Source organism: Arvicola amphibius, chromosome 12 (assembly GCF_903992535.2).
Source record: "Arvicola amphibius chromosome 12, mArvAmp1.2, whole genome shotgun sequence".
Lineage (NCBI taxonomy): Eukaryota > Metazoa > Chordata > Mammalia > Rodentia > Cricetidae > Arvicola > Arvicola amphibius.
In genome coordinates, this window is record NC_052058.2 from 14844870 (window position 1) to 14865880 (window position 21011).

The 21011-nt window shown below is 38.5% G+C and overlaps 1 protein-coding gene across 3 annotated transcripts in view; it reads right to left on the reverse strand.

Moving 5' to 3' along the window:
• Cdc42bpa (CDC42 binding protein kinase alpha) overlaps nt 1-21011 on the reverse strand; it is a 234611-nt gene that overhangs the window by 67324 nt on the left and 146276 nt on the right. For 2 of the 3 annotated variants that reach the window (XM_038349025.1, XM_038349027.1), the window contains exons 12-16: nt 19053-19186; nt 13841-14083; nt 13507-13617; nt 6599-6846; nt 1767-1872 (exon numbers count right to left, since the gene is read on the reverse strand). In XM_038349025.1, coding sequence (XP_038204953.1) covers nt 1767-1872; nt 6599-6846; nt 13507-13617; nt 13841-14083; nt 19053-19186 — 842 coding nt within the window. The remainder of the gene's footprint in view (nt 1-1766; nt 1873-6598; nt 6847-13506; nt 13618-13840; nt 14084-19052; nt 19187-21011) is intronic. The other variant, XM_038349026.1, reaches the window with a different exon arrangement.

A 21011-nucleotide genomic window follows, 5' to 3' on the forward strand; every position in this document is an offset into this window, starting at 1 on the left:
GAGGACCCTTGCTGCTCACTGGCCATCTGGCCAAAGCGGTGACTCCCTCCAGGTTCAGTGAGAGACCTTAGACCTTAGCCAATAAATTAAAGAGGGACATCCGCTGAGGAACATCTAGCCTCCACTTCACCTACCTGTGCTTGTACAAACACACAAACATACACACATATACCACACAAACACTTCAAAACAAACTTCCCACTGTTGAAATTTCTATTTATTTCAACATGATAAAAGACAAAAGCAAAACAAAAGAACAAAAATAGCCAGGTTTGTTAAGCTAAATCATGATCCACCAAGAACGTGTGATATGCTTGAAGCATTTTATTTACTGGTTTCTTTATGAAATTTAACGTGCAACGTTTTACTATGGCAGTTACTTTTTTCAACCTTGGGAATGTGCCATTCCTTTCTCTCTTGGATGGCTTTTCTTTTCTCCTACTGAGAGCTCAGCTGTCAGTCTTTAACTCCCTGAGCACCATGCCTTCTCTGGCTGCTTTTAGGATTCTATGTTGGCTCCTATGTTGGTTCCTTTTAGGTTCTAAGTAGGATTCCATGGGCAGGTTCATGACTGAGAACGGGTTTTGGATAATTCAGACCATTACCTTTTCAAATGCAGTTTCTATAACAGTCTCACTCCAGTTGAGAACCTGCACCTCTATGCTGACGGCATTGCTTCCCTCTCACTCTGTGATTCTGTTTGTGCAGCTGCATCCTCCTCCTGGTTTGTCAGTGATTCGTCTAGGTTTGCTGCTATGCGTGGCAATTTTTTTCATATATGTCATACAGTGTGTATGAAAAATTTCTTAAGTTAAAAACAATCTCATGATATTACTATCCACCCATTTCTTGACAAATAGTCCCCACCTGCAATTAGTTGTTGTGTTTCTCTCTTCCTTGTATACTTCAGAGACCCTAGGTCAGCCTTTTAAATATGTACTGCTGATGGGAGACAATTTTTCTGAGAAAAGCTATTTACAGAACTGTTCCTGTGATGAGAAATAGTCACATTGTTCTTAATTTTAAAGGTCATCTTGACTGGGACAGAGTAGCCCAGATATTGGTTGAAATCTTCTTATGAGTATGTCTGTATGGATATTTATGGATGAAACCAATATTTAAGTCAGCAGTGAGTAATGAAGACTGTCTTCCCCAACTTAAGCGAGCACACTCTAGGTAGAAGGGAACTCTGACCAGCTATTTCCAAGGAGAAACTGCAGTAATTCTGTGGTCTTGAGCCTGCTGACGAATGGACTAGAAAAGCACAGAGGCTCCCTCATTCTTGACCGTGCTAACTGTGCTGCCAGGACTTCTCAGAGTCTGTAACTGTAGTTAATTCATTGTGATCAATAAGTCTCTACCTATAAAGCCACATATCATATATACACAGACATATGCATCACACACACACACACACACAAATGGTCTGGGTATGGTGGTGCATGACTGTAATCTCAGCACTTGCAGGGGGTAAAGGTAGGAGAATCAATCATTCAAGGCTAAATTCATCTATAAAATAAGCTCAAGGCTATCTGGGGCTACGTGAGATACTATTTCAAAAACCATGGTGATGAGGAGGGGCTTAGGAGGGCAAAAAGATGGAAAAAATGAGTCTGACACAAATGATATAACAAAACCTTGCTATACACTGACACCTTTTGAGGAGGACCATTAAATAACACACAAACACAAAGTGACAACCATGATTTAAATCACAGTGCAAGACACCCAGCATGTACTCAACCAAATGAGATTTAGTCACTCACCTTATCAAGTTCACTTGTTAACTTTTTATTTTCTTCCGTTAATAATACTTTTTCCCGTTCATACTGTTGTTTGAACTCATTTTCAAATTCTTCCCTTTCACTTTGACTAACAAAATTTAAAACAGAAAAGAAATTGGATTAAAAGTCAAAAACACCAATGATAGCCTATGCTGGAGAGGATGTGGAGTAAGGGGAACACTCATCCATTGTTGGTGGGAATGCAAACTTGTGCAACCACTTTGGAAATCAGTGTGGTGGTTTCTCAGGAAACTGGGAGTCAACTTACCCCAGGACCCAGCAATTCCACTCTTGGGAATATACCCAAGAGATGCCCAGTCATACTACAAAAGCATTTGTTCAACTGTGTTCATAGCAGCACCATTTGTAATATCCAGAACCTGGAAACAACCTAGGTGCCCCTCAATAGAAGAATGAATAAAGAAGGTGTGGCACATATACACTTTAGAGTTCTACTCAGTGGTAAAAAACAATGACATCTTGAATTTTGCATGCAAATAGAAAACACTTTACTGAGTGAGACAACCCATACCCCCAAAAATGAATATGGTATGTACTCACTCATAAGTGGATTCTAGCCATAAATAAAGGACATTGAGCCTATAATTCGTGATCCTAGAGAAGCTAAATAAGAAGGTGAACCCAAAGAAAAACATATAGTTATCCTCCTGGATATTGGAAATAGACAAGATTGCCAGGCACAAGTTGGAAGCACGGGGGTGGGGGCAGAGTGGGGGTAAGGGGAGATGGGGAGAGAGAAGGGAGAAGGGGAGGACTGGGGAGAGCTTGAGGGAATGGGATGGTTGAGATGCAGGATGGGTGGATATGGGAGCAGGGAAGTAGATATCTTAATTAAGGGAGCCATTTTAGGGTTGGCAAGAGACTTGACTCTAGAGGGGTTCCCAGGTGCCCAAAGAGATGTCCCCTGCTTGTTCCCTGGGCAGCAGAGGAGAGGGTGCTTGAACTGGCCTTATCCTATAGCCACACTGATGAATATCTTGCATATCACCATAGAACCTTCATCTGGCGATGGATGGAGATAGAGACAGAGACCCACATTGGAGCGCTGGACTGAGCTCCCAAGGTCTAAATGAGGAGCATAAGGAGGAAGAACATGAGCAAGGAAGTCAGGACCGCGAGGCATGTGTCCACCCACTGAGACGGTGTGACTGATCTAATGGGAGCTCACCGAGGCCAGCTGGACTGGGACTGATGGAGCATGTGATAAGACCGGACTTTCTGAATGTGGCTGACAAGGAGGGCTGACTGAGAAGCCAAGGACAATGGCCCTGGGTTTTGACTCTACTGCATGGACTGGTTTTTGGGAGCCTAGTCTGTTTGGATGCACAGCTTCCTAAACCTGGATGGAGGGGGGAGGATCTTGGACTTCCCACAGGGCAGGGAACCCTGACTGCTCTTAGGACTGGAGAGGGAGGGGAAGTGGGAGGGAAATGGGAGGAGGTGGAAATTTTTAATTAATAAATAAATGAATAAAAAGTCAACCGAAAAAATTGTTTGTAACATTTCCACAGCAACTACATAAGAATCAGACTGAGATGGGCAGTGGTGGCACATGCCTTTAATCCCAGCACTAGAGAGGCAGAGGCAGGCAGATCTCTGTGAGTTCAAGTCCAGCCTGGTCTATAAGAGCTAGTTTCCAGGACAGGTTCCAAAGCTAGAGAGGAACCCTATCTTGAAAAACCAAAAAAGAAAAAAAAAAACTTTCCAAGAATCTACAGTGTGTTGGGCATGATAGTGCATGCCTTTAGTCCCAGAATTCAAAAGGCAAGAGGAATCATGGAGTTTGAGACCAGCCAGATGTGCACAGAGGATTCCAGGCCAGCCAGGGCTACATAGTGAGTCTCTGTCTTTATTTTTTATGATGTAAGAGTGGTGGGCTGGCTATTTAGTTATGTAACAAATATTTTTAGATTATCTGTTATTTGCCAACAAATAAATTCTTATGAGTTTTGTAAACAAACCCTGCTTATAGAGTTTACATTCAAGTGCAGGAGAAGAAAAATTAGTAAGTGAATTAATTTTAGATAAGTCTATAAGGAAAGTAAGATATAGTAATGTCACAATTACTACTTGGGGCAAAGTGACTAAGAGAGATGTGTCATCAGGGAAGGCTGATGAAGAAGCCACCAACATGAGCGTAATAGTGCCATCCGACCCTGGGTTACTAAGTTTAAAGACAAAGTAATGAGACCAAGCTAGGTACTTTTCTTTATACAGCTATATCTGTTTTTATAAAATAGAGGCATGGGATCCTCACTTAAGATTGAGCCAGTTATTTCCTAGCTTATTAACATTATTAAGAATGCTATCCTGTTCATTTTATTAATATTTAGAAATGAATATATATATCTGAATTTTAATACTTAATAATTGGTTTGAAATAATTTCAATTAACATAAAAGTTATAAGTATAGTACAAAGAACCTCTGTGTCTCTGCCTAGATGTCCCAATGGCTAGCATTTTCCATCAGTTGCTCAAATCACTCTGTGTGTACCATATTCTCCTGAACAGCTAAGGGCCAGGGCAGAAGTTATTCTTCTGACATGCATAATCCAGAATGTATTTCCTCAAGTCAAGTACATGCTTAATTTCTGTAAATACCTGTCCCAACTAACACTATTCCCAAATCTACATCCTAACTCAAACTTCTCGCCACCCCAACCCTGTCTCTGTTTCTTATCCAGTCCCCAAGCCAGCTCAAAAACATGTGCTGAGCCATGTCTCCTTCATTTTCCTTTGGTGTAAAGTGGTTTCTTTGTCTTCCCTAGATCTCAAAACAGCTTTGAGGAGTGCAGGACTCTCACTGTGTAGGGTGACCTCACCTGGAGCCTGTCTGATAGCCAAGCATCACTACACTATTCTCAGCACAGCCCATCAGGAAGCACACCAATGTCTCCCAAGCATTTCACATCCAGCACTCTGAACTCAACTCAACACAAAAATCAGACCCACCTTCCTAGCTGACTTCATCTGTGTGCATTTACTCTGCGCTCTTTTCTACAGGTAAAACTACATATGCCTGAGTAAGGCTGATCTCTTCATTGCTCTAGTACCTTCCTCCCAACTCTATTGGCTAATTTCTGCCAAATTACAATCATGTTATCATTTCTACTTGGTAAACACACACACCATCACCACCACCACCACCACCAAAGACAATAAAAACAAAGAGCAAGGTAACTTGAGATAAACTTCTCCAGCTACTATTTCACTGCTTACTTTGTGCACTAACACATTAAGACACTAGTGTTATTTGCACACTGTTCCACTGGCTCTCCTTCAGGTCTCCTATGGCCACTTTTCCACTGGGACGGTTCTCATCAAAGTCACATGATGCAGAGTGCAAATGGCACTCTGAAGTTCTTTTCATAGTATGAGGCTTTCCTACACACGGGCAGATTTGACATGCTTTCTTTATTAGGGTCCCAGAAAAACCACACTTGCCTGGTTTTCTTCCTAGCTTTCTCTCTCTATTCATTTTGCTAGTTCTTCCTCATCTCCCAGATTCTAAAGACTGGAATGGCCTAGAGCTCAGTTCTAGGGCCTTATTCTATGCACAGTCACTAAATGATTGCATTCAGACCCACAGCATTAAATACCACAGGAGAGTGACACCCAGAATTATATTTCCACCCATGCAACCAGCCTACTCCACACATCTGCCAAGTGGCTGAAGTTCATTTACAATGAGCTCTTAACAGTCTCGTGGCCTGTGGCCTGCAGCCGGCTCAGCACTTTCAAAACAGATGGGCTTGCCTCTGAGCACAATGTTCTCACACCGTCGCACACATTTCACACTGTATTTACTCTTCACTGGCAAGTTACCTCAGTACAGTCTCCTCCAGCCATCTTCTCTTCTCTTCTGTGTACAGAATTTAATCTTCATATTAATGGCCGTTCCTTATTTGTTTCTGTTCTTAGCACAGATCACTAAGTGTTCTACACTGCACTTGTTGTCTTTATTGTCTTTCACCTACTGAGAGCAAGTTCCACGAGGACAGAGACTTTTGTTTGATCTGTTCACTGCCATATCATAGTGCACACAGTAGCACTTCACATTTGTTAAGAATGCACCAGACTACAAAAATGTGAGTTTCCAATGTAAGTAACACAGGATGTGTGCCAATAAAATCTATTCAGTTGCCTAAAACCTAAAACCTGAGTGTTACTGATAATTCCTCCTGCTCTCTCTTTTCTCATAGCCACTACCTTCTGTCCTGCAGATTCTGTCTTTTCAGCAGAAATTCTTGAATCTATCATACTCACTTCCAACTTCAGTATTATCTATGGACTTCTCATTTTACAGCTGGATTCCTCTGGATTCTTCAAATCATTCCCCACAAGGTAGCAAGTGACCATTCCAAAATATAAGTACTATCATGTAATTTTCCTTACATTAATTCACAAATCTGCCTGTGCTTTTTTTCCCCCACAGTCTCATGTCTCACCACTCTGTTTTTCTATGTAAGGAGCATTTGTTTTATGAATGTGTGATGTTTTCTTTCCTTTGGATCTCAGCCATTAGGCCACCTCTGCCTGGATGCTCCCCATTCCCTTCTTCCTAAGTCTTTAGGTCCAGCTAAGATGTATTTTTTCCTGAAAAGCCTAAGGCCCTCAGGCACCTCTCCCATGCTGCTTCCATCCAACTCTCTCCTCCTCTGCCCTCTTCCATGCTGCACTGACTTTGTCATCACTGGAGCCTGGATATGCCATTGCCTGAGTTTCCCAGGACTTAGCCCACAACATGTACTTAGCAGATATTTGCTAGATGACAAAATAATTTGATTCTTACCTTTCTCTCCTGTTTTTTTCCAATTTGTCTTTTAAAACCATAATTTCTTTGTTGAGAGCAAGCTGCTGGCCTTCGGAGTCATGCAGTTCCTTCTTCAGATTTTTAATCTCACTTGCATGTATTCCTTCTCTTTTAGATATTTCTTCTTCATAAAAGATACTTTTCTTTTCCAAGTCAGTTTTCAGTTTAGTTATCTCTTGCTGATGTTCTATGCTGCATATTCCTGGTGAGTAACTAATTTGTTTTTGCTACATATACATATATATAAAACAAAAGGTTAAAAAAATAAGAAGCAACTTCTTTTTAACAGGATCTATATATGCATATCATATATATACTCTCACACAAAAATGTACATGTAAGGCTATTCTTTCTCTGACATATATTACAAATACTTCCCTCGGTTTATATTATTTTATGGTCTTTGCTATTTTTGAGTCTGCACACTAAAACCAGAGATTAACCTGAACTTTTTGTTGGCATTTTATAACTTTTTTGTTTTCAATCTGTTCTAGTTTGCTCCCTATTGTTATGATAAAGACCATGACCAAAAGCAACTTGTGGCTAATTTCATCATATAGGTTAAAGTCCATCATGGGGCATAGGGAGAAGCTAGGGCAGGAGCTCAGGATAGGAACCTAGAGGCAGGAACTAAATCAGAATCACAAAGGAGTGTCGCTTATTGGCTTGTTCTCCAAGGCTCCTGCAGCCTGTTTTCTTACACCACCCAGGACCACCTCAAGTGATCTGACATAAACCATTAATCAAGAAAATGCCTTACAGACTTGCCTACAGGCAATCTGATGGAGGCATTCTCTCAGTTGAGATTCTTTCTTCCCAGATGAACCTAGCTTGTGTCAAGCTGATGAAAACTCACCAGCAAAACATTTAAATTTTTATCTAGGATTATTGTTGTTATATATTTAAGAAAAAAATCTAACCATATGTCTAATAAGCAAGAGTCGAAGTTTGCATTACATTCATGTCTTTAAAAGATTAAGATGGGGGAAGGCATGATTGAGTTACAACATATAAGAAAGAAGGCTTTTCGTAATGTTCAGAAAGAAATTACAAAAGGTCTAAACATCTTCATGTCTACATTAGGAAAAAACCAGGTCTGTTAACTTCTAAGGAAAACATTAAGGAGGAGAAAAGTGTTTTTCTGAGATAGAGTCTCACACATAGGCCACGATGGAATTCACTACGTAGGCCAAGCTAGCCTCACATTGGTCCCGCTTCTGAAGCCTAATACTTGGGTTACAGGCATGAGCTACTGTCTCACTTAGGGTTTCTAATACAGTGATAAACACCATGACTAAAAGAAACTTGGGGATAAAGGGTTTATTTCAGCTTAGAACTCAGGTCACAGACCATCCCTGGGCAAAGTTGAGGCAGGAACCTGGAGGCAGGAACTGAAGTAGAGCCATGGAAGAGCACTGCTTTACAGACTTGGACCTCACGGTTTGCTTAGCTTGCTTTCTTATCCAACAAAGACCACCTGCTGAGGAGTGGTATTGTACACAATGAGCTGGGACCTCAGACACCTAGACAGAGTTGCCTAGAGTTCAATTGTATGGAGGCATTTGAGGGAACCTCCATCTGGCGACAGATGAAGAAAATGACTGAGCCCCACATTGGAGCACCGGACTGAGCTCCCAAGGTCCTGATGAGGAGCAGAAGGAGCGAGAACATGAGGGAGAAAGTCAGGAACGAGAGGGGTGCGTTCACTCATGGAGATGGTGGGACAGAACTAATGGGAGATCACCAACTCCAGTTGGAATGGGACTGATGGATCATGCGACCAAACCCGTCTCTCTGAATGTGGCCAACAGCGGGGGCTGACTGAGAAGCAAAGGACAATGGCTCTGGGCTCTGATTCTTCTGCATGGACGGGCTCTGTGGGAGCCTTCTCAGCTTGGTCGATCACCTTCCTGGACCTGGGGGGAGTTGGGAGGACCTTGGTCTTAGCATAGAGTGGGGAACCCTGATGGCTCCTTGGCCTTGAGAGGGAGGGATGGGAGGTATGCGTGGAGGGGAGGGGAGGGAAGGGGGAGGAGGAGGGGAGGGAGGGGGAGGAGGAGGGAAGGAGATGGAAATTTTTAAATATAAAAAATAAAAAAAAAAAAAAGATAAAAAAAAAAAAAAGATTCCTGCTTCCCAGGTGTGCCTAAATTTGTATCAAGACAGCTTAGCTGGAGGAGAAAACATATGGTCAAAATGCATTGGTCTAGAATTTAGAATGAGATTTCTTGCATGAATATTGCTAAACTCTTCCTGACTGAATTTAAGGCCTGATTCATGGAATGGAGCTCATACCTAGTCCTATAATCATGGCCAAAAATAGGCTCCCAGTGACAGCCTCCTAGTTTTGTTAAATGGATATCAAACTGTCTTCTAAATACTTATTTTTAAACCCATGAGCTATCAGCCCCCAATGCATTGATTTCTTTATTCAGTGGACAGTGGTTAATACAGAGGCTCACAACTGGTCAGTAGTGCACAGAGAATAACTGATGGCAAAGTGCTCAGCCCTAAATGTGACATCCATATCATATCGCCTTCCCGCAAGGATTAGAGAATACCAAGAAAGAGAGGGAGAAAAGTGTGTAAGAGAAAGACGTTGGGAAGGACTACTTCTAAACAGTGTCTTGGACACGACAGGGCATTGTGTTCATGAACTCGCAGCTGCTGTGGTTGCCTGGAAAATTCCCATGCAGATCAGGAAGGCACTCATAAGGACCCACACCTAGTTGAGAAACTATTGGTTACTGGGGTAAGGAAAGTCATTTTATTTCAGAGGTTGTTTCTGGTAAATTGTCCTTGCATGGTGGATGGTCTTACAACTAACTACATACATGCAGGCTGCATTAGTTTGACTCAGTAGGGTAATTAAAAAAAAAGACATGATGTTGGAATGGGAATTCAGTGAGTGTTATCATTTTGTTGACCTTCCCTGTCACCTGAGTACCCTATCCCTTTAAGAGACAAGCTCCTTCTAGCCCCAATCCCTCCACCCCAAGCAAGCTGATCACACACCTTCTTTCTCCACCCCAATTCCCCCTCTTCTGAAGAAATAACTACTGCCTCCCCCTCCCTCCCTCCCTCCTTCTCTCTCTCCACTCCATAATTCCCCTACACATTAAATAAACTCTATACCCAAGCTCTCTCTGAATGGTGTTATCTGTCTGTCTCCCACCCACTGTGGTCTCCCATCCACCAGGGGACTTGCCAGGTATCTTTCTGTGAGAGATTTTGGGAAGAGTTTGAGGGAGACAACTGTAATAGATATGACTAAAATACAAGGTATAAATATATGAAATTCAAAAATAAAAATATATTTTAATATGATTTTTGTTTTGTTTTGAACTTTTTAAAGATTTATTTATTTATTTTGCATACAATGTTCTCTCTGCGTGTATGTCTGCATGCCAGAAGAGTTTTCTGGAAGAGCAGTGAGTGTGCTTAGCCACTGAACCTCTCCAGCCCCAATTTACGCATTTGTTTACCTTTCCTGCTCTTAGCCATGTGAAATGGCACTTGAACGCACTTCTGAAGTACCCACTGTCTAGTGACTCACACTGTATTTTCACAATTCCTTCTTTAAAAAAAAATTTAACCTCTCCCTACGTCCCCTCCACCTTTTATACTTTTCCTCTATATCTGTTCAGAAAGGGGTAGACTTCCCATGGGTGTCAACAAAGCATGGAATGTCAAATTGCAGTAAAACTAAGCACCTCCTCTTTTTTTTTTCCTTTTTTTTTTTTTTTTTTGGTTTTTCGAGACAGGGAGCACCTCCTCTTGTATCAAGGCTGAGCAAGGGGACCCCGTATGTGGAGGAGAACATTCCCACAATTCTAGGCACATGAGGAAAAGAGAGTAGAAACAGAGGAGCTAATGCTTACTTGCAATACACAATCATCACAGGAAATGTTAGTTCTGAGCAACCTCACTGCATAACTGATGCACTGATTTAGCATACATATCAAATTTAAATATTTTCCAGAAGACAGAGGGGTTGTAAAATGTTATCTTTTAGACAGGACACAACCAAAGCAACTAGCAATTTATATTCTTACAGTGCAGCTGCATCTGTCTGCAATGTACCTGGCACAATACTGGGCCTGTCATGTCAACCACAGACTGTGGAGTGGTTCAAAGGGCTCTATATCCCATGCTGAATTAACGCTTACTCATAGGTTCTGGGCAAGGGGCAGCTATTGTCTTCAGCTGTGCACCCACTGAGGAACCCACGAGCTTCAATCTTATAGCTCCATCATGGTTATACAGATGGTTAAAATCAATGGGTCACAACAAACAAAGCAACACAAACAAACAAACAAAAAACCTAAATGAGTACAGAAAGGGAACCTGCTTGGGGCATGGGGAGTGGGAAGGAGATAAAGGAGGGCAGACAGTGGTTAAAACTAAACAGAATATACTACTTATATGCAAACTGCCAAAGAACAAATTTAATAAAAGCCATTAAAAGTTTTCCTTTGTGCTGAACCACCCCTACATTCCTGACCTATATCTTACTTGGTCATGATATCTACATTTTATAATATACTTTTGGGTATTATAAAATTCAGTATTCTAATATGCTAGTATTTTGTTGAGGATTTGTGCATATACATTGATAAGAAATGTTGACTTGTAGTTTCCTTGTGAAGTCTTCCTCTGGCTTTGGTATTCAGAGCAATGCTGGCCTCAAGAATGAGTTATATTTCTGTCACTTCTGTTTTTTTTGTTTTTTTTAAAAGACTTTAAGGAGGTGTTATTTGGATATGAAGTGTCCCAAAAGTTTATTTGTTGAAGGCTGGGACCCCACTGGTGTCACTGTTGAAGTGTTAGATCTGAGGGCTCTATTCTCATCAATGTATCAATCTACTGATAAGTTTATGATTGAACAGTCTTTGTTCACTATATGCTCCTTGGCATGATGTTCTGTTTTATCATTAGAACCAAGTAACATAGGGCAGAAACCTCCGAGATGCTATGGGACAATTGTTTTTATCCTGTCACTTGTATTATTTCTAATCAAACGCTAATTGGCCAGTAGCCAGGCAGGAAGTAGAGATGGGATGACTAGAACAGGAGAATTCTGGGAAGAGGAAAGCTCAGTCTGCAGTCGTCACCCAGATGTAGAGGATGCAGATGAGAAGGCCTCGCTGATGAAAGGTACCAAGCCACATGGCTAATACAGACAAGAATTATGGGTTAAGATGTAAAAATTAATTAATAAGAAGCCTGAGCTAATAGGCCAACCAGTTTATGATTAATGTAGACCTTTGTGTATTTCTTTGGGACTGAATGACTGTGGGACCTGGTGGGACAGAAACCTCTGTCAACACCGAGATCATAAAGCCAAAATAACTTTTTCCTTCTTTAAGTTGATTTGTTTAGGTAACTGTTCTTTAAATGTCTAGTAGTTCACAAGTGGAAAATCTGGTCTTGAACTCTATCAGAAGATTCTAAAAAAATTCAGTCTTTTTTATTTGCTATAGATCTGACTTTCTATTTTACTTTGAGTCTTTTTTGGTTATTCTGTCCTTTTCATCTTGGTCATCTATTCTAGTGGCATACAGTTCTTTTGCTTTCAGTGGTCATAAGCAAAACATCCACCTTTGTTTCTGATTTTAAATCTCTACATCCTCCTTTCCTCCTTGCTCCCTTCCTTCTTCTGTCTAGCTGAAGGTTTGCTAATTGTGTTAACCTCAAATAAAATTTTAGGTTCACTATTATTTTTTATTCGCTATTGTATTATTTTTGATCTAATGGTCACAGTAATGAGAGAGCTAAGCAAAATAAATGTATAAGACTTCTAGGTTGCACTTTCTAGTTCTTCTGAATTAAGTAAAAGAAAGAAACACCAGTTTCTCTGATATTCAGTCATCACAGTTATGGCCAATTCTACCACGTGACTGACTGACTGAAAAGCACATTTATTAAACAAGTATTTTAAAATGACCACAGGTCAATAATATATTTGTCTGTATTTTCAACAATCTAGATTACAGTTCTGATGAGGAAAGAGATCTGTGAGTCAGTCAATAAACCATGCTGCAGTTACTACAAGGATTCAAATGCAGCACAAAAGGAGCAGAATTACTGAGCTCTGTGAGGTGTGATCTTGCACATGTACTTATATGCCCTAGAACAGAAGCTACAGATGAAAGGATTAAAACAGAAGGAGGGGAAATGTTCCATCCAGTGTTACATAGCTAGTAACTGGTCAGGCTAGAACTTAAAACTGGATCATGTGGCTAGAGTTGGCCTCTCTTGGGTCATTTATAAAACAGGTAGTGGTGTGATGGTTAATTCCAACAGTCATGTGAAAATTAACACAGAAACAAACCTTGGGCATGTCTATGAGAGAGCTTCCAGACTGGGTTAACCTAGATGGAAAGACAAACTCTGGAATCCTGGATTGAACAAAAAGGGGAGAGTGAGATGAGTGGCAGCTTTCATCTCTCTCTACGTCCACACTACAAATGTGATGTGACCTCAAGATCCTGCTCTCCATAATGATCCATGATGAACAACACCCTCAAATCGATAGCCAAAATAAATGTTGCTTTCCTTAAGCTGCCTTAATCAAATCTTTTGTCACAAGAGAGAAAAGTGGCAAATACAGGGACTCTGGATACCTTATTACAACATGCATTAAGGGTACAAGGACATCTTGTACAGGGAGGCAGCCCTTCATGGATTTCTTCTCTCCAGTAAACAAACTTGAGTGTGACAAGCAAGTCTCTATCAGCTCCCTACTACTAAGAATGAGAACTGAGACTACTAGACTGGAAGCACAGGCAGTTTTCATTTTTTACCAAAGAGTTTTAATAAGTTAGCCATCCTATCAGGCTTGCAGAGGAGAAAATTCATCAGGAGTCATAAAGGTCAAGTGATACCTTCAGTCCCTCCAATTCATTTTCCAGTTGTTTAGAATAATGCTCGCTCTGCTCACGCAGCTTCCTGTCCTTTGATGCTTCAGCAATTAGAGCTTCAGTGTGAACTTCCAGCTTCAAAACAAAAAGGGCAGATTTCATAGTTAGCTTTGCAAATTACTTTTCCTTAAGAAAATTTATAGCTCGAATGGTGAACTTCACACTAATTTATAGTACCAAGCTACACAATAACTATTTATCAAAACTTAAAGAATGGAATGCACATTAATTCACTAGTCTCTAAGTGCAGTTTAAAGCACGACTCCACAGGTACTATGGAATTTGCCTGGCTACTGACCTCTTTCTTGGCTCTTTCTGCTCTGCGCAGCTCCTGCCTTAAGCTCTCAGCTTTTTGCATCACCAGGTCCACCTCTTCTTCCTTATCTCGGACATGGCGAGCAAGTTTCTGTTTTTGAGTGTGCAATTCTGTTAGTCGTTCATTGATCTCCATGAATTCCTGCATGGCCAGTTTCCTCTGACAGTGTGCGTCTTTCAGCTCTTTGGATTGGTTTTTTAATCGCTCACTAGCCTGGACTAGTTCCTATAGTTTTGTAAAAAGAATACACGTTACCAAATCTGCAACCTAGAGACCACATTTGGTCATGAAAGTAGCTATTATTAAGTCATGAAGAGCCACAATTATTAACCTCAAGACAACTAAAGGAAATTCACTACTTTTAAAGACATTAAGGGAATGATGCTTTGTTTAACTTCTCAAACTCGTTTTTAAAATTTATTTTTATTTATACATATGCTTTTAGCCTGTATTAAAAATGTGCACCATTGCACATTTGAGTCCGGAAGAGGGCATCAGAACTATGAAACTGAAGTTATATGCAATTGCTGGCTCCCACATGGGTTCTGGGAACTGAACTCTGCACAATTAGCCTAACAAATGTCACTGAAACTTGGGACTTTTCCTAAATGTGAGACATAGAAAGTAATTAATAACAAATTTCAATAGTGGGAAAATTTATTTACCTTCTGAAGGCATTTCAAGGTGAGGTTGCATGTGCCCTGGACTATGGGGACATTTTTGTGAAGCTGATTATTTGGTAGCTTAACTGAGGCCTAGAATAGTTAAATTTTAAATTTTATTTCAGAGGCACAGAGAAGAGGTCCAAGACATTTCTCTTCAGACTTCCTAGGAGACTCGAAAAAAAAAAAAAAAAAAGGAGTGGAGAGCAGTATTGCCTTTTACTTCTATATTAACACCTGAATAAACATTTTGAAGGTTACTCTTCTGTAATAAAAACTGATGTTATCAGATGACAATATGCTATGTTCTTATTTAAGTGTATATTCAAAATATACAATAATAATAAACAGTAAAATAGTAATAAACATACATGAACTTTAATATAATATAGTTAATTATTCCATAATTAATCAGTGATGAAATATAATTTTAATTAAAATTCCATCACGATTTTCAAGACTAATTTAAGAGGGAATTTTCTATATGATGGATGTGCTAATGTACAACAGAGGAAAGAACTATTCTGTCTACAAGTAACTGGTTAGCCATATTGGAAAAAGGAAAACTGAATTCTTTTTTTTTTTAAATATTTTTATGGTGTATTTATTTTATATGCATTCGTGTGAAGGTGTCAGATCCCCTGCAACTGGATCTTCAGACAGTTGTGAGCTGCCATGTGGGTGCTGGGAACTGAACCCAGGTCCTCTGGAAGAGCAGTCAGTGCTCTTAACCACTGAGCCATCTCTCCAGCCCCGGAAAACTGAATTCTTATAACACACTGTCAGGCACCTAGTTAGGTACTAGCAGCATTCATAATTCTCAGTATTTTTTTCAGTGCTAATACACATTAGAGGGTAATCATGAGTAAGATAACTATCTTCTTTTATTTTATGTCCTGTGTAAGGCTGAGAACTATTTAAATAATTTTAAAAGTGCTGACTTGGTCCTCATATGTTAGAACTAGTAGGAATGAACCCCTCCCTCATAACCAGTAGCAAGACTTTTGATCATTGGTCAAAAAAAATAAGGTCTGAGTCATATCTCTAGCTCTGGTTGGTTGGACGCACATTTAGAATTTAAAAGACTATTATATGGCTTAATGCCTTCTCAGAAAGAACAAGAATGAATTTCCAACCTCTTTCAGAAGAGACAATTAAAATGGACTTTTCGGTCATTTGTACAATGAAAACACCCTTCAGAGAAAGCTGTTTAAAAAGACTCCAGAAACAGTATAAAGCCTACCTAAGAGCAGGCTGACGCAATGGCCTCTTTGACCACTGTCAACTCCATCCCTCAAGCATGTGCAAAGGAATTCTACTTTGTGCTATAATAAATTCCACCCATCTTCTACCCCATGCTGTGTGTCTGTTTCATAACGATTCTTTCCACAGAGATCACAGGACCAGGGACCAAAGGAAACACTGAGTAAGATTCCAGTGACGAAAAGGTAAGCAAAAATGAGTTTCTAGTGTTTAGAGACAGAATATCAAAATAATAAAAATCATAATAAATATCAAAGATCAGGCTTAAAATTAAGGATATAATTTAGGAGATTTTTTTAAACCTCTGATTTCTTAATAGTGTATGAGCCAGCAAATGCACTAACTTAAGTGTATTAGCAAATGTACGTTACACATACAAGCTCTGGTTAGTCAGAGAACAAACAGAAAAGCCACTGACAGGTATCTTTAATCTGCACATTAAGTGAAGGATGTTAGAAAATTTCAAGAATTTTTTTAAATAACAAAAGCAACCAAGTAGAAAAACATGCACATTTAAAGGCATTTTGTAAAAGAAATAACATAAAATGATGAAGAGACATGTAGTTAAAGATATATAACCATTTAAAAAATTAGATAAATGCACATTAGACTACATGGTCATGTTAGACCAAAGTCTGAATATAGATCAGATTGATTAAGACAAATAAATGCAGCATATGAAACGTCATTGAACATAGAAACTTCTGTACTATATGAAAGAATATAAAACTGGAATACTAGAAAACATTTTAGCATTACCATAAAAACAAAATTTTTGCTAATTAAAAATAAGCAGAGGACCTAAGTGGACAGTGCTCCAAGGAAAACATACAAAAGTCAACAGCTATATAAAATAATCAAGATAACTAACCACCACAGAAATAAGAAAATCAAAGCCAGAATTAGATACCTCTTTACAACTGTCAAAATGGTTATTACAAAAAGAGCAAAAGCAAATAAGCACTGGTTAGGATGCAAAGAAAATGAAATTGTTTTCCCTCCTGCCAGTAGGCCATTAACCAATCTTTATTCATTATTTTATTATTATACCTTACTGATGTAGGTGGGTCTTCTGTCTATGTGTTAATTTCATTGGTTAATAAAGAAACTGCCTCGGTCCTTTGATAGGTCAGAATATAGGTAGGCAGGGAAGACAGAACAGAATTGTGGGAGAGAGAAAGCTGAGACAGGCAGTAGCCATGAAGCCAGCTACCAGGTCAGACATGCTGAATCTTTCCCGGTAAGCCACCACCTTGTGGTGCTGCACAGATTATTAGAAATGGGTTAAGCAAGATGTGAGAGTTAGCCAGTAAGAGGCTAGAGCTAATGGGCCAGGCAGTGTTTAAATGAATACAATTTGTATGTAATTATTTGAGGACATAAGCTAGCCAGGCGGCCAGGATCCGGGCAGCAGGAACACAGCCCACTGCTCCTTCTACACCTTACTGGTATAATGCTTCTTTTTGACGCTAACATATTTTCAAAATATAGTAACAGGACTGTTAACACTAAAATGTACTCAAAATTGTCAAAAAATAAACTTGTTCCTAAAAATCAAGATACCGGATTTTTGTGTTTATTATGTTAGATAAATTTGACTGTATAATACTACCAGTACAAAGAAACTCATAAACCACTAATATTATTACATTATTATTACAGGAAAGAGAACTGCAGTCATAATTGTCAAGTGCTATTATACTGTCCCCAGGTTTAGATGCATCTACACAAACCAAAACTCAATACTGCAGTAAGTAGAAACAAAACTGTGCTCATCTAATTCAATTTCATCTGTAATAGCTTATTAGCATAAGCTTATTTTATTTTAAATACATTTTTTTTACTGGTAGTAAGACTTATAATTTACCCCCATAAGGACTTCATGCTACATTAATCAGAACTTTGTATATCAAATCATTAAATAAAATTTACTCTGCAGAAACTACTACCTACACTACAATTAGTCCTAAGTCTGCTGTTAATGACACTCATGGTGCTTACCATCATGTGGTTCAACTCTTTTTTTTGTCTTTTGGGTTGTTCTATAATCTTAATTATGAATAGATTTTGTGGCAATGCCTAGTACCATTTAAATGTTACACAAAGTTCTTATAAAAATGACTAGCTTTTCTTCCCCCATTCTGCTTTAAAAAATAAAATGACATTTAAAGAATAATTAAATTATGAAGGAGATTTTAAATTATAACCTATTAATGTGCATACTGGCAAATTATAATAAAAAATATATAATGAACATGTGTCAGATACATGACTTTAAACATTAGAAAATATAAATTAAAACTAAAATATCATTTACAGTATAAAATCTGTATTTAAAATTTTTATAGACATTAAATTCTACTATTTGTTTTTCTTATGTCTTTTTCAGTAACATTCCTTTCAAAGTCAAAGCTTTTAACTTTCCAAACAAACAAAAAGATTTTACTTTAAAGCCTCAAGAATTTGAGTTCCCTATTACTAGCTAATGAAGAATGTTGATGTGGGATTCCCCTCTATATGCTGTGAATGTGTTTTATTACCACTGGTTAATAAAGAAGCTGCTTTGGGCTTATGACAGTGCAGAACAGAACAAGGTGTGAATTTCAAGTAGAGACAGAGAAGAAAAGAAGGCGGAGTCAGAGAGATGCCACATAGCCACCAGAGGAGACAGACCCAGGAACTTTACTGGCAGGCCACAACCTCACGGTAAAATATAAAATAATAGAAATGGATTAATTTAAGATGTAAGGATTAGTTAACAAGAAGCCTAAGCTATTGGCTTAAAGCAGTTTTTAATTAATAACATTTCTGTGTTATTATTTAGGCCTGGGTGGCCAGGAAACACGCAAGCAACCTTCATCTACAGAATGTCATACACCAAAATAATTATTAAAAATGTAGGGGACTGAGAGATGGCTCAGTGGTCAAGAGCACCTACTGCTCTTGCAGAGGACCAAAGTTCCCAGCACACGTATTAGGCATCTTATAACTGCTTGTAACTCCAGCGCCAGGGGATCCAATGCCTCTGGCCTCGACAGGCACATACACTTATGAGCACATACCACCCCTCAGATCCACATAGTTGAAAATAAAATCAATCTTTAAAAAAATTAAACCATTTAAAACTAATGTTTTAGGTTAGCATGAAAATTTCATTTCAAATTTCTATAGAAAATATATAGTCATTTATTAGGAATACTTCCAATACTCTAATTATAAAAGATGAAACATGTAGAAACAGCTTTAAGGATCTATTCATATATGCATACCTTATTTAGCTCGTCTCTTTCCTGCTGCAAAGTTTTGATTTGTTTTTCAAAAGCCTTGATTTGCCTAAAAGCATCATCTAGCTCTCGTCTCACAGAATTAGCTTCTTCAAGTTGTTGTTCCAAACGATTAACTTCTAAAAAAGAAAAAAAAACCCAAAACTTTAATTCAGATATACAATATAAAAAATGAAAACCAGAATAATATCAGTATTTACCTAGAGCAACTTTTATTTCCCCCATCCTTTGGATTAAAAGGCATATTGGTAATTCTTTTCATTTGGCAAAATTATATAAAACAGATTTAGCAAATTCTGAATAAGTTGTCAAAGACTATGCAATTGGAAAATTACTGCCAAATAACAGGATTTGTTCTAAAATCAAAGTTATTATTAAATTATTTTAAACTAATATACAAAATGAGCCTATATTTATTAAAATCAAGACATACATTCAACTTATATCAACTATATATAATATTTTAGATGCCAGTACTTCAGGCTATTGGGTTTTCATAAGAGATAGCTGTCATTCATACTCCTTTATGAAAGAAAGGTCTGCTTTAAGAACACTACAAGTATGTTATTGTGAGATGCTAACAACAGACTTTAAACTCACAGCAGTAAATCTGTGTGCATCAGGATGCACCTTCAGATCCCATATAAAGAAAACTTAATACTTAGTAACCACATTCAAACTTTATTGTCTTCACATACTGCATGGATAGTTAGAAACTTTAATTTCCAATATGAAGACTACAATAGTAATCATTTAAAAATACAAGAAATAAAGCATGTAGGGAGTCTAGAGTTTCACTGGAAATGTTGAGAACTCTAACTGCATACAAGTTTCCTGAGGTGGACAGAGATTAGGGCTGGTCCAGAGGCTTCCTTAAACTTGTTACGTGATGCTTTCATTTATAAGTTAATTAGAACAAAGTGAATTTATATAAAATGTTTAAAAATGCATGAATATTAAAAGTGGAAATGAATAACTATATATCTGCTATGTGAAATGGAATAGGAATTCTTTTGAAAAAAAAAAACAGTATATGATCCACAATTTCACTATGGGGTATATACCCCAAAACAGTAAAAACAGGAACCTGGCAAGAAAGTGTAAATTTGTGTTCATAACTGCATTATTATCTATGGCCAAAAGGCAAAAGCAACCCGCATATCCAATGACAGATGAAGGCAAAAGTAAAATCTATTATATGAATATAAATGGAACATTGCTCAGCATTTTAAAAGTAAAAAGTAGACATTTCTAATATAAACATCCTACAACATGGATAATCCTTGAGAACATTACACCAAGTGAAACAAGCCAAACACAAAACAAGTACTGGGCAGTTCTATTATGTGAAGTTTCTGCAAGAGTGAAATTTATGGAAGAATAAAGTAGAGGCTTGAGGCAGTAGAAAAATAGTTATTGTTTCATTTTGTTTCTGTTTTGAGATGATGAAAAAGACAAATGGTGGTGACAACTGTACAAGATGTGAAGGCGCTCAATATTTCTCAATGAAATATTAAAAACTGTTAAAACAATACATTTTGATAGATATATTTTACCACAATTAAAAAAGTAAAAAGATGAGGGAGGGAGGGACAGAAGGATAGAGGACAGAGAGACAGAGGGACGGACAGGTATTAGAGAAACGAAATGAAACAGTACAGGAGTGACTGTTACATATCCAACACAAGAAAACCTGTAAGGTAAGAACAATTCCAAAACAAGAGGAGGTGGAAATTTTTAATAAATAAATAAACAAATAGTCACAAAAAAATTTCTACCTCCTCCCATTTCCCTCATACTCCCCTCACTCACCCTCCTCCTCCCCCCTCTCCAGGCCTAAGAGAAGTCAGGGTGCCCTGCCCTGTGGGAAGACCAAGGACCTCCCCGCTCCATCCAGGTTTAGGAAGCTGTGTATCCAAATAGACTAGGCTCCCAAAAGCCAGT